Source organism: Diabrotica virgifera, chromosome 7 (assembly GCF_917563875.1).
Source record: "Diabrotica virgifera virgifera chromosome 7, PGI_DIABVI_V3a".
NCBI lineage: Eukaryota > Metazoa > Arthropoda > Insecta > Coleoptera > Chrysomelidae > Diabrotica > Diabrotica virgifera.
This window is the reverse complement of record NC_065449.1, coordinates 24,829,168-24,856,012: the sequence shown is the minus strand read 5'-3', so window position 1 is coordinate 24,856,012 and position 26,845 is coordinate 24,829,168. Positions and strand designations below refer to the sequence as shown.

Here is a 26,845-nt window from a genome sequence, read left to right as displayed (position 1 = left end):
ATCCTTCTTCTTATTTCTTCGTTACGTATTCTGTCCAATCGGGAGATTCCAGCGCTTCTACGTATGTAGTCCATTTCCACAGCATTGATCCTTCTTCTGGACTCTGCTGTTAATGTCCAGACTTCGCTTCCATACATGAGTACCGATTCCACAAATGTCTTCCCTATTAACATTTTTAAAGTATTTAAAAAAGCTTTATACTGTTTTGTACAAAAGTTTCTAGCATCAAAAATAAACGAGTTACACTGAAAAAAAAGTTGACCCCTTATTTTGGTAAAAAATCCTGAAAACCTCCCTCTATTTAGTACCCTAAATAAAATTAATCGTTACCGCTTTACCATCTATTTTAACACTGTATGTGTATTTTTTATATGATCTGTAAGTTTGATTGGTTTGAAGTGCTTATTTTTGAAAAAATTTGGTTTCATAGTAAAAAAAATTTTCTAAAAAAAATTTTCTAAAAATGTTTGAAAATTTTCTTTTTTCAAAATAACTTAAAAAGTATTAGTGATAAGAAAAATCTTAAAAAGTAAAAAGATGTAGGTTTTGCTATTATAAATATGCTAGTTTCATTTTGTTTTTCCGTAAGACAAAAAGTGGTTAAGATATGGCTGTTTAAAATTTGCATACACTCCTAATTAGTGACCCGTTCTAGCTTTTTCAACTATAACCCTTTAAAAATTAGCCACTTTAAACCGGTGAGACTGACGGATCATATAAAAAATAGATAAGTAAGTAAATTGTTTGTAAAGCGGTAGCGATTTATTTTTAGCGTAACTCGCTTATTTTTAATGCTAGAAACTTTTATAACAATTACAATAAAGCTTTTTATAAACACTTTAAAAAAGTTTAAATGGATTTTTCTCGAATGGTGCTAATTTTTTCAGTGATTTCACCTTAAAATATTCGATTTGGAATTAGACGAATAAGAACGTATTTTTCATGAGCTACAACTTTGTTTTTACTCGATTGATAGACTTGACTGATACACCATTTTTTTCGGTTTTTTATAAGCTATACTTTAGCTAAGTATATTTTTTCGATCAAATATTTACTTTTTGAGATATTTGCGAAAAACCGTCTGAAAACGTAGTTTTTTTGTCGAAAAATAAACATTCTCAATCGCAAACAACTCGAAAAATGTTGACTTACTTAAAAAACTCTATAAAACAAAAGTTGCTTAAAATCAGTCAATTTATCCATTTCCGGTCTTATCTTGAACATATGTATTTTCACCACCGAGAAGGGGTGACTGACACCCCCAAGTAAAAGCAACCAACGGCACAATTTGAACTTTGAAGTAGAGGGTAATTAGAAACTAAATCCAAATTTTCATGCAATTCGGAGTTGCCCCTGAAACTTACACGGTATCGCCGTATTACCCGTTCATTTACTGGGCTATAATCTGTCTAACAGTTTTATTCGGATAATATAATCCTTCGAGTTTGGGTTTTTTTATTTTTTGCTTTTTAGTTTATTTCTTTATAATATTTTTAATTTTAGTCACTCGTAACTAAAGAAAAGCTTTTCTTAAAATTTTTTGAAGTTACACTTCTTTAGGCACGAGGGTAAATTTTTCATTTTCCTGGACGCATGCGCACACCGACAGTATGGTATAAACGTTATACGGGATCTGATTGGGTGTTAAAATCATCTGTCAATAATTGTTCAATATGGAGATTTTGGATAAACAAATTAATGTTGTGTATATTAGTTTTTATTGTTATGATGCCAGAGAAAAAAGCAAGTTTATAATATTGTAGTGACTTTTTAAATAGTTTTTAAAAGCGACAGGTACGTAATAATTGTAAATGTTTAAGTTTCCTAATAAAAAATTTCATACGTACCTACCCATTTGGAGAATTTAAAAAGAACCTACCAAAATAGTATCTAATGCTTTGATTTACATAATTTGATTACCATCAAAATTTCTATCAATATTCACCTAATATATTGTTTTCTTACTCTATATTTTGTTGTATTTTAATATTTCTTTCAATTCTAAATAATTTCAATTCAAAATCAAAATAATTTAGTGGGTAAAAGTTTAAGGTGAATGAATTTCAATACTAACTGCGCTGATAAGCGGGTTCGAACCCCAATGGAAACTTTTATTTTTTTATTTTTTTTATACATTTTATGATTGTAAGTTTATTTATTATATAATTTTTTTTCAGAAAATACGTATTTAGTTAAAATTTTTTCCTACATTGTTCAGAAATCATTTGTGGCATTTTTCAATGTGTTTGTTTGTGTGTGTTTTATTCATTTATTATTTTAATTTTTGGCACTGTTTTAATAAAATTTTTTGCGAAGTAGTAAGTATTAAAATTAGTTTAATATTTAAATAAAATATAAATAAACTATTTAAAGTATATTAATTTCGTTGAAATCATATAATAGAAGGATAACTTACGTGCGTACAAAGTATACACAAATTCTTTTTTTTATATTTTTTTATTTTAAGGTATGACGTTTATGAAACGTCTTTTAATGTTTACACATCTACAAATGTCCCAGACAGACTGCGTGACTTGCCGCATTAGGCTTTTACAATATTAGAAATTTAGATATACTTCTCATAAATTAGATCCGGGCCCGGGTCAGTCTCAGTTGGGTCAAGCACAGTAGGTGATTCGTTTGGTATGAGCTGTGGTGATGGTATCAGAGGAGTTACGGTCCTGACTTTGTCTGGAGTCGGTTTGGGAACTCCTCGAGTTGCCGTTGGCTTTTCAATTGGATTTTTAACAGGGATATTGTCTTCTGAAATATCTGATTCAATTTCAGGTTTGTAGAATCCTTTTATTTGTCTCGTATAATTGGACTCGTGTTGGTACCTAACGTTAGTTATCCTGGTTGCTCCTACTAAGGGTAAAAATAAAGAATATATTATTATTTTATAGCGGTCGGAAGACAGAAAAGTATTACAGGCAAAAAATGAGATTAGGACGATAATCATTCTTATGTGGACCAAGGTGTGACTTAAGATGGTAATAATCCGATCATATACCAAGAAGATACGAAGGACACTTTGCTCAGCGTTATTAGGTAGTATGAAAATGACTAGTGTAGCAATAACTGTAACAAAATACCAGTAACAGGGACCACACAAGCTAAGCTAATAAAATATGGCAAAACAAAATTATATGACAACCTAGCCAAACTCTTTTAAAGTTGATGGATTCGACCGTTACTTGATGGAAGTTCATTTTATCTAACAATAAAACACTAAAAACGTTTGTTTTCTATACTTCCACAAAATTTATTATATTATAACTATGTGACTACAGCTGTTTCGACAGAGTGCCTTTCTCAATTGATTTAGTTTACTACATGTTTGCCTTTTTAAAGCCTTTAACTGAAGAAGTTGAGGAGTGTGGAGCTGTTTGTCCCGAGTTGGTCATTCAGAATTATATCTGTATTTTTCAATTTAATAATTTCCCTAGATTTTAATAAAGATAGCTTAAGGCCTTTATTTTGAATATGCAGAATTTGAAACTCTTTATTAAAAGAATGATTATGATCTAGAAGGTGAAGTGCGTATGTAGAACTGTCTGTTTTTCTATTGTTGAAAGCTCTTTTGTGTTCTGCTATCCGTTTGTCAAAGGTTCTGCCAGTTTGACCGATGTAAGTTTTCGGACAGTCATCACAAGTTAGTTTATAGACACCACTCTGTAGTTGTTTTCTCTTTCGGCTATTATTGTTTTTAATATATTTGCTTAAGTTGTTGTTAGTTCTGAAATCTGGTGTTATTCCTTTCTTTTTTATATATCTGGCTATTTTTGTTGTTATCTTGCCTGCATATGTGATAGAGCAGAAGGTACTGGGTTGTTTCTGTGGTGGTGGATAGACTAATTTCAGGGCTTTCTTATGGAGTTTTTGGTTTAAAATTTTGTAAATTGTTTTTTCGTTATCGCCGTTGTTTACTGCTATTTGCTTAATGATGTTCAGTTCTGTCTCGAAGTTATTTTTTGACACGGGAATTTCTGTCAGTCTTGAAATTTGCATAAATGAAGACTATTTTGAACTCTTAACTCAGTCAAGTTCAGTAGTTGCTTTCTCTTTCGGCTCTTATTGTTTTTGATATATTTGATTAAGTTGTTGTTAGTTCTGAAAGCTGGTGTTATTCCTTTCTTTTTATGTATCTGGCTATTTTTGTTATCTTGCCAGTATAATGTGATAGAGCAGAATATACTGAGTTCTTTCTGTGGTGGTGGATATACTAATTTCACGGCTTTCTTATGGAGTTTTTGGTTTAAAATTTTGTTAATTGTTTTTTCGTTATAGCCGTTGTTTACTATTATTTGCTTAATGATGTTCAGTTCTGTCTCGAAGTTATTTTTGACATGGGAATTTCTGTCAGTCTTGAAATTTGCATAAATGAAGACTATTTTGAATTCAATATACAAATATATACAAACAACATTGCAAGATTTATTATGGGTAATCCTCTAAGCCCATTGCTATCAGATATATTTATGAACCAGCTTGAAACAACAATTTCTAAACATCTTGTATTTAAGCAGTTCTTATATTCGTGTAGAAACGTGGATGATATACTAGTATGCTTTACAGGAACTAACAGGAACTTGACCAATTTCTATCATACATTAATTCACTTCATATTAATATTAAGTTTACAATAGAATCAGAACAGAATAAGTCCATAAACTTTCTAAACGGAACAATTACCAGACTACACAACAAACATGAGTTCTCCGTTTATCACAAACCTACCCATACTGACACAAATATTCACAATTCATCATCCCATCCTACACAACACAAATTAGCAGCATACCATAGCATGCTAAATAGACTGACAGAAATTCCCATATCAAAAAATAACTTTGAGAGAGAACTGAACATCATTAAGCACATAGCAGTAAACAACGGCTATAACGAACAAACAATTAACAAAATTTTAAACCAAAAACTCCATAAGAAAGCCCTGAAATTTATATATCCACCACAACAGAAAGAAATTAGTACCTTTTGCTCTATAACATAATATACTGGCAAGATAACAACAAAAATAGCCAGATACATAAAAAAGGAAAGGAATAACACCAGCTTTCTACATACGCACTTCACCTTCTAGATCTATGGAAATTAATAAATTGAAAAATACAGATATAATTCTGAATGACCAACTCGAGATAAACAGCTCCCCACTCCTCAACCTCTTCAGTTAAAGACTTTAAAAAGGCAAACACATAGTAAACTGAATCACTTGAGAAAGGCACTCTGCATAGAGAACTTTTAAAAATGCATAAACTGAGAGGAAATTTTAGAAGAATGGAGGACATCAGTTATATCCCCCATACATAATTAAGGCAACTACAGAGCTGAATATATGGAAAATATGATCTATAAGCTGAAATCTATCATTAAAACTTGAATAGAAAACGAAAATAAAGGTATAACAGTTGAAGAATAGGCAGGATTTAGGGCAGGGAGACCAACGGTTGACCATCTATTTTGTATTACGAAGATTATTTAGAAGAAACTGACCGTCAACCAGGAGATGCATCTGATCCACGTGGACTTAAGTAAAGCGTATGATAGTATCCCACAAAACAAACTATGGGAAGCATTAGAGAAAACGGACATAATCAAAAATTTAATAACAACTGAAGCGTTTTAAGTGTCTGCTCAGATGGGACAGGGATAAAAATACCTACATAAATACTGGGGGATCGAAATAGGGCTAAAGTAGAAGGAGCAGGCACTCAAACCTTCTTTGCGAACGGCAGCTCAAGGGTTGTTCGGTGGCGGGTCATAGGTTCGTTAGGGAGGTGAAAATCTACGATTTTGGGACCAGTCCAATACATTTTTTCAGGGAAAATAGGTATTTTCTCAATGTTGTGAAACATTTTTAAACATTTCTAACAGGAGCGGCTTAGGATATTTTAATGATAACTTGCATCACAAAATAAATCAGAAATTTAGGTATCTTTTTGCGGATAGGATATTAAACCAATGTTGGGTTTTTTCAAACGCTACACAGCGACAAAACAATTTTATACCAAAACTACAGCAAGAGTGAGGAATCAGTCTATCGAGAGGATGGCCAATTTGCAAAGGTCTAAAACAGGGGTGCTGCATTTCGCCGACATTATTTAAGATCTGTCTCGAACAAACTTTGGGAAACATGGGATTATTGATCAACAACAACATTGTCTTTTGCAGACGACCAATTTGTACTAGAGCAAGAATACGGTGATATAAGAAGAAAAGGCATCTCCTAAGTGCATAGAAAATGCAAAATTTGCAACTAAGAAAATATCGACAGAAATCAGTTCAATTTTGTTATTCGGGGGTTTTTGAAACGACGATGGAATTTAAGCTACCTGGTGCTCAGAGTGGACCTCATCTCCTGGAGTTTAATGTTTCTTTTATTAGAAATCAGTCGATAGTCATTACTTGGGGGGTTTTAGAGGTCGCTGAACACGAATACGATGACGGCAATAGTTGTCTAACTACCTGGTGCCTAGGGTGGACATCATCTGCTGCAGTTTCACGTAACACATTCTGCTGCATTCCGCATTCAGTTAGCAATAAGGTGATTGGAATAACCCACTTAAGACCGATTTAAATATTAGCGTAAATTAAGACTCCTTAAGAGGAAACAGTAGCAATCAACAGGTAGTGATAACGCGTTCTAAGATTGCGGCTGAAATTTTGAATATTTCTTCGAGATATTTGGCACACGTATTCGTAATATAATAAAGAATGGCGGTACAGAGCCCAATTTGGAAAATATATTAATATGTGGAAATTACTCTGTAATTAAATACAATATTAAAAAAACGAGCCTGTACCGCCATTAAGAAGAACAAAAAATACACTTTCTTCAAATAAACTTTTTTATCCGATGCCTAGATTTTGTGTCATTTTGGAACTACTAAAATTTTTTATTTCATTAGTAGTTTCAAAATGACACAAAATCTAGGCATCGGATAAAAAAGTTTATTTGAAGAAAGTGTATTTTTTTTTCTTCTTAATGGCGGTACAGGCTCGTTTTTTTAATATTGTATTTAATTACAGAGCAATTTCCACATATTAATATATTTTTCAAATTGGGCTCTATACCGCCATTCTTTATTATATTACGAATACGTGTGCCAAGTATCTCGAAAAAATATTCAAAATTACAGCCGCAATCTTGGAACGCGTTTTAGCTACCTGTTGATCGCTACTGTATCACCTTAAGGAGAAGGTATAGATAATAGTTATTTATATATTAAGAGCGAAAAGTGATACATTATTGCTTGAGAGTAAGAGCTCCGCTACGCGTCGAGCGGTAATTACTTGAAAGCGATAATGTCTCTTTGCGCTTGTAATACATACACCATTTTTTCTACAATCACTTAATAAAATGAAACTATTTTTAAATCATTAACTTTATTGTAACTATTTTATATCTGTCATTATAATGTCATAACATTAACTTTTATAACGTGTGATCCAAAATTATTGTCACCATAGGTGGCTCTGAACGACAGAGATAGATCACAGTGCATGTCTATTCTTAATTCAGGCGTGGGATTACGTACACTCGATACGAATCGTATCCGCCATGTTTTACCGTAGTGCCTTATGGTAAAACATGGAGGATACGATTCTTATCGAGTGTTCGTAATCCCTATGCAGATATACTTTCCAGTTTACGTCAACTTTGCAGTGTACGTCAACTTAACAAGAAAAGTTAGGTTATGTAGAGATGTTGGTGGTGGACATATACAGCATCTTGTTTGATTTTATTTATTATTGTTACGTATAATTTTCTTAATTCTTTTTATTTTTGATTAAAGTTCTGTGTTAAAGATTTTGACTAATTTTTTATGTTTTATAATGTTAATCAAAATTAATTGATAAACCAATGATATAAACTCAGATTAAAACAAGACATACGTAATTTTTTGTACGGCAAGCTTTGATCCCAATAATAATAGTGGATCGCTCGTTATCTTTCAGTTTGAATGTTCAATGTGTTTGTATTCGCTCTGAGCGTTAACAAAGTGTCAAAGCAAAATCGACCGACCTGCTCATGGTGGCGGTTTTTTGAAATTTTATCAGGACGCTTTGTGTATGTTTAAATGAGACATTTAAAAAAATGCCGTGTCACGCTAGTGATATTATGTATTAATATAAACAGAAAATAAAAACGCACTTAATCTAATATAAATTCTTCTATTTCCAATATTGATTATCAGTTTGATTTTGTATACATAACCTCACTATCGCAGTTTATGTCAATAAATCTTTATTAACGAAAAAAAAAATATTTTTGTTGCACTATAAATTACAGTATAAATTAATAACTAATGAATTCTAACAATTATTGTATTCGGTTATTATCACTACAAAATAAAATATTCAAGTTTAACAAAATAATCCCATAAGACTCAATGTTAAAACGTCCTGACAAAATATGACAGCGTGTCACGTGACTGTAAGTAGAGGGGAGACGCACGGAGCCAATTGTATGGTTGTAGGGTTGCTACGGACGACGAGCGTAAAATCAAACTTTACGCGCTAGAGCAGCGATACTCAACCTTTTTCTTTCCTGGGCCGCATAGTAGCTATTGCCACAGCTTGCGGGCCGCAATCAAGATGAAGTACTATACAGGGTGTTTCATTGGAAAGCGGAAAATCTTGAACGGCAAATAGAGGTAAATGAGGCCGTTCTAGGCATACCAAATTTATTGCTCCATGGACTTTATAACCGAGCTACAGGGTGTTTTATCGATTTTGCCCATTTTTCTCTGGACCCATAACTTTAGAACCACCTTGTATATTTTTTTGATAGTTGGTACACATATGTCACATTTAGAACCCAAACCACCCAACTACTAATCACAAGAAAAATCCAGGTCCGGATTAAACAAAATTATAAATCCATTGTGACCTTGAAACAACATCCTGTATATTGAAATTTTTGAAAACCCGTTTGCTTATTTGAAAAGAGCTTTAATGGAGCTTCCATTTTTTGCGCAGACAATTCAATGACTTTAATTTTGAAATTATGTCGAAATTTTTAAGAACTTTGACTTTCAAAACAAAAATTTCGATATAATTTCAAAATTAATGTCATTAAATTATCTGCGCAAAAATTGAAGCGAGCAGTTAATAAACTTAGTTTTTTGCGCTCTTTTCAAAATGTGCAGACGAATTTTGAACATTTTAATATACAGGGTGTTGTTTTAAGCTCACAATTATTTTAATGTCTTTTTGTTAATGCGGACCTGAATTTTTCTTGTAATTACTAAATGGGTCGTTGCAATGTAGTAAATAAATATTGAATATTTTTAAAATGATTGTTTGTTCATTAACTTTAATAATTTATTATTTAAAGTTAATAGTACCTTGCTTTTTAATCAGAGTTCTCAAAAACTTCAATATAATCTAAAATTAAAGTTTATAAATTTTCTGCCTCACGCCTCAAACACATCGGCACACTATCAAATAATTTGAAAAACACGTGAAATTTGACAAATAATTTGATCACAGGGCCCTTTAGTTAGCCTTCGGGCCGCATAAAAAACGCTAGAGGGCCGCATGCGGCCCGCGGGCCGCAGGTTGAGTATCACTGCCCTAGAGCGATAAAGTGACGGTACTCAGTAAACGTCAACTTTTCGTTGACATTGACAAGCGAAAAATTCTTCTTTATCAAGTGATTGTAGAAACAGGTATTTAAATAAATTAGCGAAGGATGCAACCGAACAAAATATGATGTAGTTTTAAAAAGACTTACCTGGTTCATAACTGCTACAGTATATTATATCGTTATATGTGATTCCAGTTATTTTAGGTATAACTTCGTTAGACGGGAAATATATGTTGTATGTAACTTCAGTCGTGCCATCATTAAGTTCATGTACTTTAGTTAATCTTTCCAGCCTTAGTGTCTACAAAAAAAGTAAAAAAGTAAAATAAATGAATAAATATGGCTACATCGTTTGAACTTTCGTATATTCCTCCTCCTCATCAGTGCCTTCTCTATTGTGGTTGACGATCAATATGGATCATATATTAACATCAAATTAATAGTTGATGGATTCGACCGTTACTTAATGGAAGTTCATTTTATCTAGCAATAAAACACTGAAAACGTTTGTTTTCTATACTTCCACAAAATTTATTATAACTATCTGACTACAGCTGTTTCGGCAGAGTGCCTTTGTCAAGTGATTTAGTTTACTATGGGTTTGCATTTTAAAGTCTTTAACTGAAGAGGTTTCGAAGTGGGGAGCTGTTTGACTCGAGTTGGTCATTCAGAATTATATCTGTATTTTTCAATTTATTAATTTTCATAGATTCTAATAAAGATAGCTTAAGGCCTTTATTTTGAATATAAAAAATTTGAAACTGTTAAGAATGATTATGGTCTAGAAGGTGAAGTGCGTATGTAGAAGTGTCTGTTTTCTATTGTTGAAAGCCCTTTTGTGTTCTGCTATCCGTTTGTCAAAGGTTCTGCCAGTTTGGCCGATGTAAGTTTTCGGACAGTCACCACAAGTTAGTTCGTAAACGCCACTCTGTATTTACTTTCTCTTTCGGCTCTTATTGTTTTTAATATATTTGCTTAAGTTGTTGTTAGTTCTGAAAGCTGGTGTTATTTTTTTCTTTTTTATGTATCTGGCTATTTTTGTTGTTATCTGGCCTGCATATGTGATAGAGCAGAAGGTACTGGGTTCTTTCTGTGGTGGTGGATAGACTAATTTCAGGGATTTTTTATGGAGTTTTTGGTTTAAAATTTTGTTAATTGTTTGTTCGTTATAGCCATTGTTTACTGCTATTTGCTTAATGATGTTCAGTTCTATCTCCAAGTTATTTTTTGACATGGGAATTTCTGTCAGTCTATGTATCATGTTATGGTAGGCTGCTAATTTGAGTTGTGTAAGATGGGATGATGAATTGTGTATAGTTATGTCAGTACGGGTAGGTTTATGATATACGGAGAACTCATGTTTGTTGTTTAGTCTGGTAATTGTTACATCTAGAAAGTTTATGGACTTATTCTGTTCTGCTTCTATTGTGAACTCAATGTTACTATGAAGTGAATTAATGTATGATAGAAATTGGTCAAGTTGCCTGTTAGTTCCTGTACAGCATACTAGTACATCATCCACGTATCTCCACCAATATAATAACTCTTTAAATACGGGATGTTTAGAAATTGTTGTTTCAAGCTGGTTCATAAATACAGTCGGAAAAATGAAAGAATACCCATGAACGAACATATAAAACACGCTGTATTTTCCTGTCACCGTGTCACAAAGAAAATTGTCCAACGCAAGTACATGTAATAATAATTCTTACATGTACTTGCGCTGGACAATTTTTTGTGTGACACGGCGACAGGAAAATACAGCGTGTTTTATATGTTCGTTCATGGGTATTCTTTCATTTTTCCTACTGTATATCTGATAGCGATGGGCTTAGAGGATTACCCATAATAAGTCCTGCACTGTTGTTTGTGTATATTTTATTATTAAATTCAAAATAGTCTTGATTTATGCAAATTTCAAGAAGGTGTAGTCAGATGAAGAAACAGCTGTAGTCAGATAGTTATAATAAATTTTGTGGAAGTATAGAAAACAAACGTTTTCAGTGTTTTATTGTTAGATCAAATTAATAGCTACAGTTTCCGAATTTTAAACTCAGAAATGCAAACATACAATATTCTCCTGTCTCTTGAGTCATGGAAGAGTATCATTAAATTATCTAGATTGCTTGGATCGTGATTCTCCATGCATCTCTGCCTGAGACGCCTCCTTCTCCCTCTATCGCTCTTCTGAGAGTTTCAGGGCCGTGCGATTTTGACCCACATTTTGAAAGCTTTGTGGACGATTCTGTAGAAGGGAATTTTTTTTTAGAATTTGATACATTAAAACTTCAAAGTATGTTCTTTCAAATGCCGCTAATAATTATATCTCTTAATTCCCTTTTCAGACCAAGACACCGGTGTCTGACACCGGTTTCCGCCACCGTGCAGCAAAGCATTGTTTTACATGAAAAGACGAGCCACTTTTCAGTGTCTGGCTGATTTTAGTGGCTCATGCTTTGCTGCAATTGAACACCGGTGGCGGTCACCGGTGTCAAACACGAGTGTCTTGGTCTGAAAGGGTACTTATATTATATAATCAGTACCCTTACACCTTACGGTGTCGGGTTTACAATTTCTACATTATAATTACTAGTATCTATACTAATCATTTAAAAACTTTTCCATTCTTTTCAATTCTTTGCCACATTGGTTACCTCTCTCCATGTTGTTCTTTTCTTTTCTAGTATTCTTCTTACTGCCCCATCCCATGTTGTTCTTGGTCATCGTCTTTTCTCCCTTTTCTGTATTTTATGCTTCCCAAACCTTTCTCACTGGTCTCATTTTGTCCATTCTTTGCAAGTGTCCCCACCAACTAAGTTGTCTTTTTTCAATGTATTCCAGAGTAGCTTCTATATTTAGATCTTCTAGTATATCAGAATTTCTTAATCTATCATGTCTGGTCATACCGTTAACTCTTCTTAGATATTTCATCTCGACTGCTTGGATTCGGCTTTTCTGTCTTTCATCCGACACCCATGTTTCACACCCATAGGTTAGTATAGGCCTGAATATCGTCTTGAACACGTTAATTTTTGTTTTTTGCGTTATTTCGCTTTTGCCGATAAATTTCTGGTTCATTGCATAATAAAGGTTCATTGTTTTGACTATTCTATTATTGATTTCTAACTCACTTCTTCCTGTTGCATCTATTTCCACTCCTAGATATTGAAACGATTTTACTTGCTCCATGCTAACATCTTGAATCACTATATTCAATATCTCTGGGTTTTCATCATTAACAATTACTTTTGTTTTTTGTTTGTTGATTTTCAGGTCATATTTTTCTAGAACTTCATTCCAGAGATTTAGATTGTACTGTAAGTTGTTTCTACTGTCCGCTATTATTACTACATCATAAGCAAAAGCTCCTTCAGATATTTCTACTTTTTGTAAATTTCTATGTTCTACATAAGTATAATTTTTTAGCCTTTACTCTATATTTCTTTATGATCTCGTCTAAGTATATGTTAAATAATAATGGACTCAGTCCCCTCCTTGCCTTAGTCCCTTACTCGTTGTAAATGGTTCTGATATCATGTTATTTCTTATTATGTAGTTCTTGTTTTTATTGTATATATATTGAATTATTCTTATTAATTTGTTAATGACGCCTCTATCTTCTAGAATGTTCCACAGTTTATTCCTTGTAATCTGAAAGCGTACTTAATTGTTTTAAAGAAAGCTGCTGTGAATTAAAAAAAGACGGACTAATCCAAATTGTCATAGGATAACATTTTTTTTTTAATTAAAACTTCAACTTGTAGCTTCAATTCTGGTAATAATAACATTTTTCTAAAAAGTTATAGTTTTTGAGCGATTTATGAAAAACCGCTTTAAAACATGCATATTTTTACGAAAAATTAAAATCTTTGATCTTTAATAACCCCCAAGAGTCCAATCGACGTCCAACCCCAGAGTAAAAACGCAAGTTGGCACCATATCACTTTTGTTTCTTCAGGTATCCTCTAACTACTCACCAATTTTCATGCAAATCGATGGAGGTTCAACGAAATCGGAGGTAATAGCTCATATCCACCTTCAGTGACTGCACTATATTTACCTGAACTAAATGTGGTTTTACCAAAATTTGGTTATGCATACCACATTCGAATCCGATAAACACCAATAGGTAAACTATTATCGGAGAAAACAATTTAGAGATTTGTGAATTCTACGGAAAAATATTTTTTCCTTGTTTTTCTATTTATTCTAAAAAGTGTTTTCCCCAATATGATTAAAATAATTTTGCAATTCAATTAATGAATTCTGTCTGCGAGATGCAAATCTCAGTGACAGGAAAAACCCACGATTCCTTTTATTAAATAAAATTTATAGTCATAATAGGGGGGTCAATGTAGATCGAAAACGTGCATTTTTTCGGAAAAAATCAAACAAGCTTATATTTTTCTAAAATCTTTTTTGTTAAATGTTATGTTTATATGGGATTAGCCACAGTTAGTTCGTACTGGCAATTAATATTTTTACCCGAAATATTAACATAACGAAAAGTTATTAAGAGGCTACAGTATCGATCAACAGGTAGCAACAAACGCGGTCCAAGATTGCGGCTGTAATTTTGAATACTTTGTCGAGCTATTTGGCACACATTTTAACATAATAAAGAATGGCGATGCAGAGCCCAATTTGAGAATTATGTTATTATGTGGAGTGGAAATTACTCTATAACTAAATAAAATATTGCAATAAAAAAAGCGAGCCTGTACTGCCATTAAGAAGAACAAAAAATACACTTTCTTCAAATAAACTTTTTTATCCCATGCCTAGATTTTGTGTCATTTTGGACCTACTAAAATTTTTTATTTCTAACAAAAATCGAACATATTATACCTAATTACTAATTAGGCAACATAGAGAAATTGCCACTGTCATTTTGATAAACCTGCGTCAGATTTTCTCTTACCTGTTCTGTTATCTTTATCGATATCTGTTCAGTGTAGTAGTGTAATATTTTAAGAATTCGTCATTGTTGTTTCATAGGAAAGTAGTGTTTATTTATAGTTAATTTATTATATTTTTGTGTAAAAGAACGAAGTTGTTGGCCTATTTGAGAAAATAGATTATTGTTAATTTGTGAGTTTTAGTTATACAGTGCGGTGGAATAAGTGTTGCCTCCCCTGTTAACTTGTTTATTTTAAGAATATAAGCAAAACTCTCGGACAGATCGATTTTTAAACTAACCACAGTATATTATAGCATCAACGTTTCGAACTTTACGCTATCCCTCTTCAGGTGACAGCCATAACTCTGATTTTTTTAAACGATAAAGTACATCATGTGACACCTTATTTAACAGCTTTTGAAATACTGATTTCAAAAATGTATAATACCTTATTCCTTTTTGAGATCGTAGGCGCAAAATTTCGGTCGAACACTTTTTAAACGCATTTATTTTTTTTTCGAATTCTGAGAAAACTAATAAGTATTTTTGAAAAATTTAAACGCAGAATGAAAGATTATATTATTACCGAGGGCTGACAGTCCCTTAGAATAAACAAAAAGTTTCATTTGAATGATATATTTGAAATTAAAAATCACACTAAATTTTCTCTTCTTTCACCACTGTGACTTATTAAACTAAACATTATAGGAGTTCTCAGGGACTTTAAACCATCGAGAATACTGTAATATTTCATTCTGCGTTTAAATTTTTCAAACATATATATTAGTTTTTTCAGGATTCGAAGAAAATGGCATTTAGAAAGAATTCGACCGAAATTTTGCGCCTACGCTCTCAAATAGGAAAAAAGTTTTATACATTTTTGAAATCAGTATTTTAATAGCTTTTATATGAGGTGTCACATGATGTACTGTCCAGTTTAAAAAAATCAAAGTTATGGCTGTCACCTGAAGAGGAATCGCGTAAAGTTCGAAACGTTGATGCTATAATATACTATAGTTAGTTTAGAAATCGACCTGTCCGATCGTTTTGCTTATATTCTTAAAATAAACAAGTTAACAGGGGGGGGGCAACACTTATTCCACTGCACTGTATGTAGGTAGGTAAGTATATTTTACATAAACATATTTCGAATTATAATGCGAGTATATAAAGTTAAAGTGGCTTTGACACTCTATGAACTAAATAAAATAAGACGGCTCTTGTTTCGCTTCACAACGAAATGATTATTTATTATTATTATTTCGTGCAAATACCTATGTTAACATAAAATGTTCACCCATTTTGATTTATTTTTATAAATATTTATTTACTATAAACAAAATTGTTTTCTATTACTCCCATTTAGCGCGCCTATGAGTATAATTGTCAAAATATTGATCTTCGATAATGTCAAAGATTACCACCGTTGCCAAAGTTTCGCAGACCTTACGAAAAAAGGTATGATACTATCTCCCGAAGTTACATTGATGATGCGCTACTATACGCTCTTAAGAACAATAATTCGTTAATAGTGTGTGCAACCATAACCGCCAAAATAACGCTTGTTCAAACGAACAATCGCGGATAACTTATCAACAAAACATCTTATCTGGTTAGGATATATAATATGTTACGGGTAAAGTTAGGTAAACGGGCGGGTAATTCTAGGATTACCCGGGTAAAGTTCAAAGTACTCGCCAGGTTATGGAAAAATAAATGTACATAACTGCAAAGCTGATGAAAATATTTGTAACTCCAAATGCCACAAAAGCTTGTCTTGTTTTAACAAATAGATTATAATTTTTATTTCTGCAGTATTTATAGTTCTACTTTTCTTACATACTTTTGCAAAATGCGTTTTTTCTTAAATTAAGATATCTTTCAAATAGCTACGGCCTTGTCATTACTAGTATACCCAATTAAGCATTTAACCAAGAGGCATCTTGTTCCACTTGGTGAAATGTGTTTTACACGAGTAAAGCCCGAAATTTAAACTATTTATTTAAATTATATTTCGGACTTTCTATCGAATAATATCGATACCTCGCGAGTACATATTTCGCACTTTACCCGGGTAATCCTAGAATTACCCGTTTACCTAACTTTACCAGTAACATACACTTCTCCAAGAAATTAATGCACCACCCTAAAAATCGTTTATTTTTGATGCCTCAAATTTCCTAAACCTGTTGTCCGATTTAAGTGACTTTTTAAATATGTTATAGCTTTATTCTTTAACAATATTGTTGCTAGACAGGTAAATTGTCATTGTATACCGGGTGTATCAATCAAACTGTGTTTTTTCTCAAATTTCGCGTGACCCTGTGGAATATTCTAGAAATATTTATAAAATACTGATGAAATTAAAACCCTATAGCCTCACGTTTTCTTAACATTCTGTTTTTTGATTCATTCGCTTATGTTGGATAACAAAAAAGTTAGGTACTTTAACAACTAGCCTTTTTTTCGTCAATACAGGGTCTTTTAAAATAAGTATGGCAAATTTAAGGGGTAATTCTGCATGAAAAACTAATGACAGTTTGCTTTATAAACATATGTCCGCAAATTCTTCGTTTCCGAGATAGGGGGTGTTAAAATTTTTCTTACAAACTGACGTTTTATTTATTGCTCTAAAACTGGTTAAGATATGCTAATGAAATTTGATAGGCTGTAAGAGGTAGTTATTGCGCATTTTTACATATAAAATTAGGAATTTAATATTCAACATTGGCGCGCATACAGGTAATATGACCCTTATGTGCGCCAATTGTGAACATAATGTTCTTAATTGTATGTCAAAAACTTTAGAATAACTACCTCGTAAAACTCACCAAATTTCATTTGCATATCTCAACTGGTTTTAGAGCAATAAATAAATCGTCAGTTTGTAAGAAAAATTTCAACACCTCTCTCGGAAATGAAGCATTTGCGGACATGTGTTTATAACGCAAACTGTCACTATTCTTTCATGCAGAATTACCTCTTAAAGTTTGCCATATTTATTTAAAAACACCATGTATTGATGAAAAACAAGGCTAGTTGTTAAAGTACCTAACATTTTTATTATCCAACATAAGCGAATGGATCAAAAACCATAATGTTAAAAAAACATGAGGCTATAGGTTTTAATTTCAGTATTTTACAAATGCTAGAATATTCCACAGGGTGACGCAAACTTTGAGAAACCGTCACTGTTTGATTGGTACACCCGGTTTACAATGACAATTTACCTGTCTATCTTATCATGGGAAGTACAGAAACCAATTTACGTCTGATTTATAGATTTTGAGAAGGCGTTTGATAGAGTTCAACATGATAGGTTGTTTGAATATCTAGAAATGATTGGAATAGATGATAAAGATCTGAGACTTTTACAACATCTATATTGGAATCAAGAAGCTTCTATTCTGGTAGACGGCAAAGAAACAGACAAAATTTGCATTAAAAGAGGTGTCAGACAGGGTTGTGTGTTATCCCCAACTTTGTTTAACGTATACTCAGAAATAATTTTTAATGAAGCCTTGGAAGGACAACGTGGAGTTCGAATCGGGGGAGAAACTATTAACAACATCAGATATGCAGACAACACCGCGATAATGGCTGAAAATATCGAAGATCTTCAATTCCTTATAGATCGAGTCACTAGAGAATGCTCCAATAACGGACTTAACATAAATGCAACAAAGACAAAGTTACTTGTGGTTAGTAAACAAGACGTCGGCCCTATGCAACTAATTGTCAATGATGAATCATATCAATAACAAAAGTTAAACATTTTAAATACCTAGGATGTTGGATAAACGAGACACTAAATCCGGATGAAGAAATTAAAACTCGTATAGAAATTGCAAGAGGAGCATTTATGAAACTTAGATCTATTCTGAGCAACTCTCAGCTGAACTTACAACTAAGAATCAAGTTCCTAAAATGTTATGTGTATCCTGTATTACTATATGAATGTGAAACCTGGATCATGAAGGTTAACATGATGAACAAATTAGAAGCCTTTGAGATGTGGTCGTATCGTAGAATGCTCAGAATATCTTGGGTTCAACGCATTTCAAACAGAGAAGTCTTCAACAGAGTAGGTTAAGGCGAAGGTGACTTAATGAAGATGATAAAAAAGAGAAAACTTGAATATCTGGGGCATAATATGAGAGGTAGCAGATACAGGATGCTGCAGTTAATACTCAATGGAAAGATGGACGGAAAAAGAGGAATTGGTCGAAAGAAATATTCATAGCTCCGAAACCTTCGTCAATGGACTGGCTTATCAGCAGATCAATTGTTACATGTTGCACAAGATCGAGAACGATATCGGCAAATTGTTATGGAAGCTACCCACGCCTAAAAATTTGGACACGGTACTTAAAGAAGAAGAAGCAACAATATTATTACAGCGATATTATTAAAGAATACGGCTATAACATGTTAAAAAAATCACTAAAATCGAACAACAGGTTTCGGAAATTCGAGACATTAAATGACCAATTTTTAAGGTGGTGCGTTAATTTCTTGGAGAAGTGTAGAAAGAATGGACGAACAACGAATACCAAAGGAAATACTAAAATGGCAACCAGAAGGAAAGAGAAAACGAAGTAGACCCAGAAAAAGTTGGAGTGAAGGAATAGACAAAGCGCTAAGGGAAAGAAACTTAGAAGAGGACTTATGGAGTGTTCCCAGGGTAGGTTACGGAATCAATTAAAAATAAGTGTAAACAATGAACAATAATATATTTATTTGTGTCGATAAAAAGACGTGTTTTGCTCATATCTCGAAAGGGTGTGATGTTGACGTACCACGTCTATCCCGACGCCCGCTGGGGTGTGACTGCCGACGGGAGGTTGTAAATCGACCCGTGGTTGTGTATCGACTGACTGTGGCTGAAAAAAAAAACACAGACGCTAATACGTTTGTGTTTCTACAATATAGCTAGAAAAGGCAATAAATTACTACATCTGGCGTTTTAAAAGTTGAGAACCTTTCTGTATTTTAAGAAGTTGACATAAAGTCTGATAAGGTATTTAATTTATGGGGAACTCAGTTTGTTAAACTGAACACACCAGAAACATATTATGGTTTGTAAAACTTCTTAGCATCTGGTTTGTATATTAGATGTGAATTTATATGACCGTTTTGAGAAAAGTTATTAAAAAATAAAATTAGCAAAAATCGTAATTAAAGCGTGTCGCCACATGGAGCAACAGGACGAAGTGACGATTTGAAGTCGGAAAACGGAGGAGATAGTACGATAGTAGTTATAAACCGTCATCCTAGTAGTAGAAGAAAAAATTAAAAATACTTACCGTTTGTTTAGGATTTCCCACGAAAGATGCGTTTACACTAAATACTAATGACGTAGCGTTATCGTATGGCAGATGCGCTACTCCGTATATTACCCCTTCATCATCTTTGTAGTACTGAAACATATCAGGGCAGGGATTAGGAGGTATTCTTATACTCAGTATCACTGGCAGCCAAATTAGTAGAAAAGAAAGTCTATATTTGTACTTCATTTTGATAATCTGAAAATAAAATAATTATTGTAAAAAACATATTTCTGACAATTAAAATAAACCTATCCCCTCTGTGGTTCTCATAAGTGAACCTACCTTTGGATTCGGGTGGTCGTGAGTTCGAATCTCATCACGGGTAGTAAGTTTTGCATTTATTAAAATGTCCTCAAATTTCCCTCATCTTGCTTAGTCTCAGCATCCGTATGGCTTGCAAATTGTAGAAGCCTCGGAGGTGTAACCAGAGAAGGTTCCCATTGTTTTCAGTCTGGTGGGATGTAGTGCAACATTATGTTTATTCTTAGAATATAAACTAAACGAATTAAACTACTATTAACTTTTTTGTAAAAACTTACAGTTTTTCAGTGATTTACGAAAAACCGCTTCAAAACATGCATTTTTTTCACGAATAATTAAAATCTTTGGTCTTTAATAACTTAAAAAGTATTGACTTATTTTAATAACTTTATATAATAAATTTTGCTTTTAATTTGTTCTTTTATTGATTTGTGCAGTTATTTTTTATAAAATAATTTTCACCCCCGAGAAGGGGCGGTATCCACCCTCAGGGTAAAGGCGCAAGGTGGTACCATGTCACCTTTGTTTCTTGACGTATCCTCTAACCACTGACTAATTTTCGTGAAAATCGATGAAGGTTCACCGAAATTGAAGGTAATCGTTGGTTTTTACCTTCAGTGACTGCACTATACAAAATACATTGCAATTTGCTGATCTAAATGCGCCTAATTTGGAAGCTTATAAATTATTAAATGATATGTAGTCGCCAAATAATTAATTTAATGCATTTTAAGTACAACTTTCTCTTAAGCCGGGAAGATAGAGTGGTTTTCTTGCGAAGGGGTTGTAGCTCAATAATCGAAATGCACGTGATTTAATAGTTTATGAGTATATAAGCTATAGGAATTAGATCCGCAATACGATATATTTTAAGTTTTCTCAGCATTTTTCTCTTAAGTTAAATCAATTAAAGGGTTGTTTGGGGTTGAAGGGGATGAGCTCAAAAATTGAAACTATATAATTTCAAGAGCTCATAAATAGCTCGTAATTCTGCCGCAAAAACCGATTCAATATTCCTATTTTTAAGTGGTGGGGGGCTCAGCCCCCCCACTAAAGTATTAAATTCCTGCTCAGTGGAACGAGCTCAAAATTTTTAGTTTGCGGAATATGAAAGCTCATAAATAGCTCATAAATCAGGGCTATTTGTTTGTTGATTTTTGCAAGTGGGGGGGGGGGGGGGCAGCTCAACACGGGTGATGTTCGGATACAATGACCATCTCTTTGTAAAGACAATGAAAGCGACTTTTCGAAGTAACAAAACGTGCACTCAACACAGACACTACACACTACACTAGGTACCTGATTGCATAATCAACTATATCATACCAATGGCCATTCGTTGTCGAGGCATTTAGCTAAATAAAAAAATAAACAGGATAAAATAAGAGTCCATCGCAGCCTGATACTGTACAAGTGTTTTGGATTCTAATCAACATTGATTTATCAGATAGCATTTCATGATCACGTCTTTGCAATCATGAAATGAAGTAGACCGGGAGGTCGTCAGTAGTTAAAAAGTATTGGGCCCAGTGAGTAGTGATGTTGATTATAGTTATTTTCGAGTATTCGTTACGAATCGTTACTTTTGTATAAAGTAATCATTTAAAGTATTCGTTACTTTGATTACTTTGATTATTTTTGTTACTTTTGTATTTGAGTACCGGTAATCATATCGAGAATCGCATTTCTCAGTACATATTATGTTGTATTATAAATAGTATTAGTCGGATACTTTGATTACTATGATTACTCGTGTATTTCAGTACGGGTAATCATATCGAGAATCGCATTTCTCAGTATTTATTATAAGTATAAGATCCGATATAACGACCTTCAGCGGTCTATTTAATGGATAGAAATTAAATGATAAGTAATTGTTCTGTCATTGCTGCTCCACAATATCAGTAATCTCGAGTAATCTGTTTGCATCAATTAAGTGCCAAAAACAAACCCTCGAAACTCTAGATGACGTACATTAGCAGTAACCCTGGGCACCCAGGTGCTTCGAAGGTCGGGTCTGATTGCAAATTCGTGTTCAGTGACCCCAAATACCCCGAAATAAAAAAATCTGACCCTTAATATACTGATTTTAACATGTTTATGAATTTTTAGATGTGTTTTATACACTTTAAAATGTAATAATGCATTTCCACCTATTTTTGTATTGTAGACTTTTTTCCAGACGTCATCCTAATCCTAAATACAATGCAAAAAGTTGCAAGTCTTTATGTACCTACTATATTTAAAAATAGATTTATTCCTGTGTTTTTAGTGTTAAATGCCCTGGTCTAATAAAAACAATGCCATACCTACATGTAAAATTAAAGTTGATGATCATAGTCTAGAAATATTATCGTCATTTTTACATATTTTCCGGTCAATCCAAGCTATTTTTTTTCTAGGCCTGATAAGAATAGTGTGTATTTATTAAAATCTAATGTGTTGCATTTTTATTTTCAGAAGAACTAACATCTGTGAAATTCTGTGAATTATCTACCTCGACAAATCGTATAAACATCTATTTCTGGGTACATGCTTTGTTAAATGATATACCTCCCTCTGTTTCAGCTACTTCTCTGCGCCCTGTAATCCTGTATAACTCTTCATAGCCTTCGCCCTTCATAGATAACATTTTAGTTAACTGTACTGATACCGAACAGCCAATGATATGTTGAATAAACTCCGCGATGCAGCACGTAAAGTAGGTCTAAATATTAATTACCAAAAGACCAAAATGATGACGAATTTAGTTCCAAGCCATCCTTTAAAGGTAGAAGACGTCGAAATTGAAGTTGGTGACAGCTACATATACCTTGGACATACGGTAAAAATTAGCAGAGACAATCAAACTGCTGAGCTGCTAAGAAAAATAACTCTGGGATGGGCAGCATATGGAAGACTACGTGATATTTTTAAAGGTGATATACCTATCAGCTTAAAAAGAAGAGCCTTTAATCAATGTGTCCTGCCTGTTCTTACATATGGCGCAGAGACACTTACCCTAACAAGGACATCTGCACGAAAACTACAAGTGACGCAACGTAGAATGGAAAGATCATTGTTGGGCATAAGGTTAAGAGATAGGGTAAGAAACGAAGAAATTCGTAGAAGAAGTGGTGTAGAAGACCAAATAAAACACATAGCCAAAATTAAATGGAAGTGGGCAGGACACGTCGCTAGAATGAGAGATGATAGGTGGACCAAAAAAATCTTGGAATGGAGACCATGAGCGGATAGACGAAACCCGGGAAGACCACCCACAAGATGGACTGACGACATAAAGAGGATTTGTACTAACTGGATTGCAGCAGCGTAGGATAGATCTGAATGGAAGTTTTTCGAGGAGGCCTATGTTCAGCAGTGGACGACTATGGGCTGATGATGATGATGACTGATACCGAACACTCGTGGAACACCGGTCCGACTCCGATATCAACCGATATCAACCGAGTAGATACAATAGTGCTTTTCATCGATTGTCATTTGTTTCAAGCTTCTGTCAGGTGTCATCAAATATTAATATATCTACGTCATACGTTATTGGTATATACAGTCGGAAAAGTGAAAGAATACCCATGGACGATCACATCAATCACATATTATTCAGATTATTAATAAATCTATCTCTCTCGTTTGTTATTTATAAAAAAAAAACAGCAAAGACAAAATATGTGATTGATGTGATCGTTCATGGGTATTTTTTCATTTTTCCGACCGTACCAATGATCCAAACGAAAGACGTATGACGTAGATATCTTAATATTATACGACACATGACAGAAGCTCGAAACAAATGACTGTGAATGAAAAGACCTATACTCAAAATCAAAATAGGTACTCGCTCTGATACGATTAAACGAAGTAATGAAGTAATCAGAGTATTTAAAGTAACCAAAGTAACGATTTACCTCTCTGTATAGTAATCGTTAGTTTCGGTATTCGTAAGTAACGAGTACTTTGTAACGAATAGTTACTTTTTCAACATCTCTACCAGTGAGACTCCTTTTATCGTGGAAAAGGCTTGCTTAAACGAGTACTGAAAAATGATGATGGTCCCGAAAAGAGAACACAATTGGTGATTTCAAAGAGTAGAATAGCCAAAGTACTTAGTTACACGACAGATCGTCAGGAGCTTATTTCCTTGTAACGAAAGGCTTTGAGAGAATTTGAGAATCGATTTATTGGATGAATCGTTCCGAAGATGCAAAGAAGTGGTGTATGAAACCCGATAAGAATTTTTGCCATGTTTTATTCTAAACATTCTGTTCTCTACGATTAAGAATGCTAAGAGGCTACGTATTTAACACGTTATTATACGGTGTAGAGGCCTGGACTCTCAAACAGAACAACATAAAAAATTTTGAAAGTTTCGAGATGTGGTGCTACCGTCGAATGCTGAATATAAGTTGGGTTGAAAGAGTCACAAACTATAAGTATTACGGAGGATAGGAAAAGATCCAGAAATTTTGTTAACGATAAAACGAAGAAAACTCGAATATCTGAGTCACCTAATGAGAGGACGTAAATACGCATTACTTCAAAATATAATGCAAGGAACAATAAAACGATATCCAGGACGTAGAAGAATGTCATGGTTACGGAATTTGAGAGAGTGGTTTGGCTGCACCACTAATGAACTTTTTAGGTTAGCGGTAAACAAGATCAGGATAGCCTTGATGATTTGCAATCTCCGATAGGAGTGGCAAAGGTTCGTTATGGGAAGATGGGCGATCGGGCTGCATCTAAAAAACAATGTTTTAAAATGGAATAAGTCCAAAATACTTATCAAGAACTGATATACTTAATAAAGGTTTGAACTTAAATTTAGGTTTTAGAATTACTTCGTAATTTCAAAAATGATATTTTCAGCGAAAACATTTCGCTTATAAATTCGCAAAGTCTGTGTGTTATTGCGTTGCCGCTCCTGCAATACTCAGATCAGATTTATCGATGGATTCTTATGTAGTTTTTTTCTGAATCCAAAGCTGAAAACGGCATTTCGATATTTCTAACCGTCTTCGAGATAATCGACCTCAAAGTCCAAACTGTGACGTCACAATCGTTTTATTTTCTGCCGACACACTACACGTCCAGCTGAAATAGTTGCTAGTAAGTAGGCTAGTTTTTTAATCTCGATTTGTTAAGCAAAGCATAGGTTATTTACATTTGAGTTTGACACTTCGCGAATGTCAAACTAAATTTTAAATTGTGTATTAATAAAACATCAATGGTATTTGATAGTGAATTTAATTATTATATAAAATAAATAAGATGTTCAAAAATAGAATTTAAGTGTATTTTAAAAGCAATAATTCATTAACAGCTTTAAAAAGGTTTATACGAGTATACGGCCTCCCCTTTATGATAAATGGACTGTTCCATTTGTTAGGAAATTAAAATATAGTCGGTTCGCTAAACTTAGTAGGTCGAATTTAGTAGGTAATTTTTTTTATTTTTTGCTATTTTTTTTATTTTAATTTTTTAATTTTACTAATTATTTACTAATTAGTAAATTTTTTTTGCCAAATTGGCAAAATTGTTGACTAAAATCACTAGCCACTTGTGTCTGAGTTTAGCGAACCGACAGTATATGAAATAATATTGTTTAATATAAAAAATAATGGTCTGATATGTGCAATTACATCCTTTTAATGGAAAAAAATATTTGAAGATTTTTCTCAAATTATGGATACCAATAACATTTTCATTTATAACTCTTTTATTTTTAATTTGACCAAAAAAGGTTCTTCTTCATAAAAAGCTCTTCATGTTCTAAGATTTATGATGCAACTATCATATATAGAATTTTATTAATTTTATAAGAGGTATACAAAAAATATGAATTTCAATCAAGAGTAAACTACCTTTATATTTCATAACATTTAAATTAGAATGATATAATTGCACATTAAAACATAATTATTTATTCTAAACTACTTTTCATAATAGCAATTTTCCATATTATGAATTAAAATATGTAAATAAACAAAGTTTTCGTTATGATAATGCTCGCATTTTCAGCTTGTTACTTATGTTTTCTGCTTTGAAAACCGTCATCTTTCGTTTTTTTTTCAGTTTTAAATTGTTTATAAAAACTTGGAAAATTTGGAAACAGAGCTGTTGTAACTTAAAAACTAAACATATTCTTACTATTTTCTGTATATTATTCTTGTTTAATAAACTATACATCTACAAGTGTTTCTTTATACCAATCACTCCTATACTATCAAATTATTCATTAGAATAATTGCATTCCTTAAATAATATCTTATTCAATATTTTCTGTTATACAAACTTGATCTAGAGACATATCACTAACCTTTAACTTCACAACAGTTTGCTTCGCGAATATAGAAAAAAAAATGTGAAAACCCGAAATAAAACGCAGTAAGCTGTTGATGCTGAAACTGTGAAAGAACTGTCAGACTAATTGCAACTGACTTACATCAACTTTATATTTGTAAAATAATAACTTATAGCACAGGAATAGTAGTATATGTCTTGGAACATATTATACTGTTTTAGTTTCATTATAGGTTTGTAGAGTAGCGTAGAGTTTGTAGAGTAAAACATGATAAGCTTAAAACCGTCTTGAAAGAAGCGGGATTAGATGAAAGAGACTTAAGAATTATACAGGGTGAGGCAGATAAAAGTCCTATTAGAAATATCTCGAGAACTAAAGGCAACAGGATTATGAAAATAGGAATAAAGGGGTATTGAAGAGAGTGATCTATTCAATGA

At 33.0% G+C, this 26,845-nt stretch overlaps 1 protein-coding gene across 2 annotated transcripts in view; it reads right to left on the bottom strand.

Moving 5' to 3' along the window:
* LOC114333078 (serine protease gd-like) overlaps positions 1-26,845 on the bottom strand; it is a 57,158-nt gene extending 30,313 nt beyond the window's left edge. The window contains exons 1-4 of one of the 2 annotated variants that reach the window (XM_028282903.2): positions 26,424-26,845; positions 19,820-20,038; positions 9,761-9,914; positions 2,577-2,865 (exon numbers count right to left, since the gene is read on the bottom strand). In XM_028282903.2, coding sequence (XP_028138704.2) covers positions 2,577-2,865; positions 9,761-9,914; positions 19,820-20,029 — 653 coding nt within the window. In that variant the 5' untranslated portion in view covers positions 20,030-20,038; positions 26,424-26,845. The other variant, XM_028282902.2, reaches the window with a different exon arrangement.